This window comes from Charadrius vociferus, unplaced genomic scaffold (genome assembly GCF_000708025.1).
Source record: "Charadrius vociferus isolate BGI_N301 unplaced genomic scaffold, ASM70802v2 scaffold70, whole genome shotgun sequence".
Lineage (NCBI taxonomy): Eukaryota > Metazoa > Chordata > Aves > Charadriiformes > Charadriidae > Charadrius > Charadrius vociferus.
Window position 1 is genome coordinate 1,587,954 of NW_009646851.1, and position 4,528 is coordinate 1,592,481.

Consider the following 4,528-nt stretch of genomic DNA (forward strand, 5'->3'; position numbering starts at 1 on the left):
CTGCTCAAGCGAACACGTCATTTTGTGGGGCTGAGGATACGCAGTGGATTAGACTAACTTCTCTGCAGCATGAATTGGGACCTGCAGAGCTTATGGGATATAATAAACCCAGCCTTGTGTAATATTTATATTGCAAATGCGAAGGACTCCTTGAGGGGAAAATGACGCTTTCGCCCTCTTCAATGGTTTTATACAGGAGCAAACACAGAAGTAAAACCTATGAGTAAAGGGGAAATTTGATGCATTTTCTTAGCACTTTGTATACTACAACGTGTATGTGTGTGTTTGCCAGTGCACTTACTGTAGGAAAAGACAAACGCAAAATTTTTGGAATTACCATCGTGTTTACAGGTTACGTAATATATATATAGTTCTCACGCAGAAATATATTGAGTTCTTGTCCGCGGATATATGCACGTGTGATGCAAACAAGCGGAAAGCTCTGGATTCAGCACAGCAAACTGTCCGTCCCCATTTTAAGCCAACTTTTTTTTTTTTTTTTTCCTGTTGTTGTTAGCCCACTTGAAGAAGAGTCTGTTATTCTCCCTCTGTATATTTACTGACCTGAGAATGACTATTAATTCATAAGGCTGCCTAGTTAAGTGGAATTTAAGGAGTTTCATTTTACCCTGTTGGAATGCAATAAAACACGATGTTATTAACTCGCCTGAACAATCTATTCGTCGAGGCTTGGAGTTATTCTGTACACAGTGCCTGCACCACAGGGTGTACGGGGAGGGCTGGGGTTTCCTTTTTTTATTCTATTTTTTTTTTTAATTTCTTTTTTTAAAAGCGTGGTACCGACGTACCCCAGGTTTGCCGTGCAATGGACATACGATCCAGTTAAGGTCATGCAGAACAAAACCAGCCGGGATGCGACATAGAAAGGCAGCATGATTAACCGTTTCTTGTGCCGAGCCGTGCATCGGCAGCCAAGATACAGAGTGCTGGTGTTTAAGAAAGGTTGGGGCGGAGGGGTTATGCCTTGAGAGAAATAGGATTAAAGGGAAAGAAAGTAAACTTCCACCGTGAAAAATGCAGCGGGTAGAAATAGGCTGACCTAGAGTAGAATAGAGCAAGACATTCACAGCAGATTAACAAAGCAAATACAAGCGACTATATAGATAAAATAGAAAGCAGTTTATTGACTCAGCGCTTATATACAATAAAGTTAACCAAGCTCATTAACATTTTTTGCTGGGCTGTTTACAGAATATCCAGGGGATGACAGGAACTCCGATGGTGGCTGCTAGTCCGGAGAGACATGACGGTGGTTTACAGGCGAACCCGGTGGAGGTGCAGAGTTACCAGCCGCCCTGGAAAGTACTGAGTGACTTCGCACTGCAGAGTGACATAGACCAACCTGCTTTTCAGCAACTAGTAAGTGTCGATTCTCAGCCGGAGCAGGCCAGCCTGTGCTCGGGGCAGAGCAATGGGGGATTCCCTAAGAGGGCCAGATGCCCTCTGAGAGACGAGCAATCCAGACGAGCTGGGTTTTCCTGAAATTGCAAGGTGGGCATGATAGCACTCTGTAAATGCGGCGAACTGAATTGGTTTAATAGGTGTTGGTGCAAAATGGACCTCAGTGCGCAGCAGAGCTCTTGCCGAGTTGAGTGGGTGACGCATAAGGCCCGACCCAGGTCCGAGACCAACTCAGCACGCACACTCCTGAAAAATGAAAGCACCTCTATCCAGAGAACTAAAACATTCTTCATGTGTCTTTTAATTCTATGTACACTTGTGAAAGCAGTTTCTCAAATTCTCCCCTCCCCCCTTCGGGCCAATTTTGCCTTTATGCATCAGGGTGGATTTTAAATATGTGATTGCAATGTCGGCCTCTGCCCTTGTTTTGTCACACAAACATGAATAACCTAATCAAATTTTTGAAGTCCTTGTTTTGAGAATGTGTCTCTAGATATAACTTTATGTATCTCTATATAGAGACAAATATATACATATATATAGCTTACATTAAATGTTGTGCTTTGGAAAGGGGATTGTTAGTACGTATTCACGTGAAAACTTCAAACAATATAATAAACTGCCTTAAGCGAAAGAAAACAGACCTTTTAGAATAAATTCTGTTCTTAACTTACTTCCTTATGCCTACGTCATTTGGCAGCTCATATGGGACCATATCATCTACAATACTTAGGCCCAACAAGGTGAATTAAGGACAGAAGTTCAGCCTTAACTCAATTTCCTGGCCAAAGTGTGTTAAAACCAGATCTTTAAAATAATAAGGTACATTCTGTATGGGTTTTCAGTGATTCAAAACAATACATAATGATGAAAAATTAATGTATAGACCCTTTTTTGGTCTGTTGGGCACTTTTTTCAACATGAAGCAATGGAGGATGAAGGTTTGTAGCCGTGTCTAGAATTATTTTCAGACCTTTTCAGTTTAGTGTCACAGTCTCTTGCAGGATTGCTTTTCTTTTGCCCAGTGGCAAGCTGCAGCGTGTTTCTCTCCCCTGGCACACCATGCTCACTCAGGAAGCTGTAGCACAGCAGCAGGGCTGTTTGCATCATCTTACCTTTAGAGCCACCACCAGTTTTCCTGCTTTAATCAAGCTGTCAAACAGACACAAGAAAAATTGATCTCCTTCAGCTGCCTTACTTACGGTGCCTTAACAGAATAGGGGACTTAGAAACCTTTGATGCAGTGAGTTTTTGTATGGGGTAGTTCTAAAAAAAAAAAAAAAAAGCCAGAATGGAAGGTGGATAGCCCAAATACACACACATATATAGGTAGCTAGATCATTAGATAGACAGTTGAATATTGATATATATTGGACATAGTGTCTGATACCGAAAAGACTTTTAAAAAAAAATAGTGGATGGAACAGACAGTTCATCGACCTTTCAAGGGACGTCTCTAATCTGGAAAGGGCCTTAATCACAGGATCGGCCAGCTAAATAGGTGCCAAAGAAATCCTTTTGGATTAGCAAAGCTCCACCCTTCAAATCATGCCCTTTCCCAACGCTGCTCCCAAACTAACGGGAGCCGCAGGGCACGTTAGCATGAAGTGTGACCTTTTTTATCAAACTGACTCTCGTTAAAAAGAGATAGCACCCGCTTCAAATCACAAATGAAAGAAAATGCCTTGTTTCAAATGCCTTCTGCTCCTGGATGCTCCTTCCAGGTTTATTTTAGTATGTGCACAAAAGGAGAAAAAAGTAACCTTGCAGTTTCGTGTCAAAAAAACACATGCATTCTTAAATAATTGACTAGAACATCCTGTTGGGATTACCACTCTTGCAAGACAGGGAAGAAGGCCTCATTAACAAGTTTGTTTGTTTATTTGCTTGGTTTTTCAGTCCTTTTTTTTTTTTCTGATTTTTTTTTTTTTAAACGTGCTTTTTTCGATGATTTGGCTGAAGACCTGAAGAAGATTCCTGTGAAGTTAATGGGGAAGCTGAACAAAGCGACAGTGATGCAGCCTCTCGTGGACACGTATCAGGCCATTTGGCTGCACACCTGTGTATTTGTTTTTGTGTTCTTTGCCTTTGCTTGCTACTTTTCTTTGATTGTTACAGTTGTAACAACACTTCTTTGTCTTATTTTTCTTTTTTTTTTCTCTTTTTTTCTTTTTTGGCAGGTTAATTTTTCAGAAGGAGGACCCGGTTCCAATTCTACTGGAAGTGAAGTAGCATCAATGTCCTCTCAGCTGCCAGATACACCCAACAGCATGGTAGCCAGTCCTATTGAGGCATGAGGAACATTCATTCAGATTTCTGTTGTTCTTGTTTCTGTCCTTACCCCCACCCCTGCTGGAGAGAGTGGGAAAGTGATCACGTTGGAACTCCGAAATTTAGGGGGAAAAAGTATTTAACAACCCTGTAATGAACCTAGCAAGGAACCACTCCATGAAACGACCGGAGTCATGTTTGAAACGACAAGGTAATATGGTAGCAACACTGTGAAGGCAATCATGGGATCTTACTAGAATAAACACTAAAAAAAAAAAAAAAAAAAAGAAACCCCGCGCTATTCAATGATCAGAGGAGGATCGAAAAAAGACGTTTTCAAAACGTTAAGGATTTGTACTCTGGATCTCAAAAAAAAAAAAAAAAAGAAAAGAAAAAAAAAGAAAAAAAATCTTTACATTTGACTGCACATCTTAGGGAGAAACCAAGGTAGAGGGGCTTTCTATCCAGTCCCTCCCAATCCGAATGGTGCTGTTTCTATATTGATGATTGCCTTGCCAAAAGGAGCTCCAGTAGGTTTTCCATCATCAGGAAAGAGACGATTTAGCCTTGCACTGTTGAAAGACTCATTGCAGGAAGGCGGAGCTGCATTGGTTTGCAATGTTGTTTTTAGTTAACTCTTAACAAGGGGATATTTCCTGGGTCTCTTCTAGCATGTACTGTAGCGGGGTTTTGGGTTTGGTTGGTTGAGATCCATCTTCTATCAAGTGTGAAGCGATTAAAAATAGGTTTTTGAATTCCTCTTTAAAAACCAATTTATAAAAGCATTGCAACAAGGTATACCTCTATTTTGCCACAAAGCGTCTCGGGATTGTGT

General features: G+C 41.0%; 1 protein-coding gene across 1 annotated transcript in view; it reads left to right on the forward strand.

Annotated features, from left to right (window-relative positions):
• The window catches only part of ISL1 (ISL LIM homeobox 1), a 10,590-nt gene extending 6,530 nt beyond the window's left edge, over positions 1-4,060 (forward strand). Inside the window, exons 5-7 of the mRNA XM_009894215.1 lie at positions 446-467; positions 1,213-1,380; positions 3,603-4,060. Of these exons, the coding sequence (XP_009892517.1) occupies positions 446-467; positions 1,213-1,380; positions 3,603-3,719 (307 nt within the window). The 3' untranslated portion in view covers positions 3,720-4,060. The remainder of the gene's footprint in view (positions 1-445; positions 468-1,212; positions 1,381-3,602) is intronic.
• Positions 4,061-4,528: the final 468 nt, after the last annotated feature.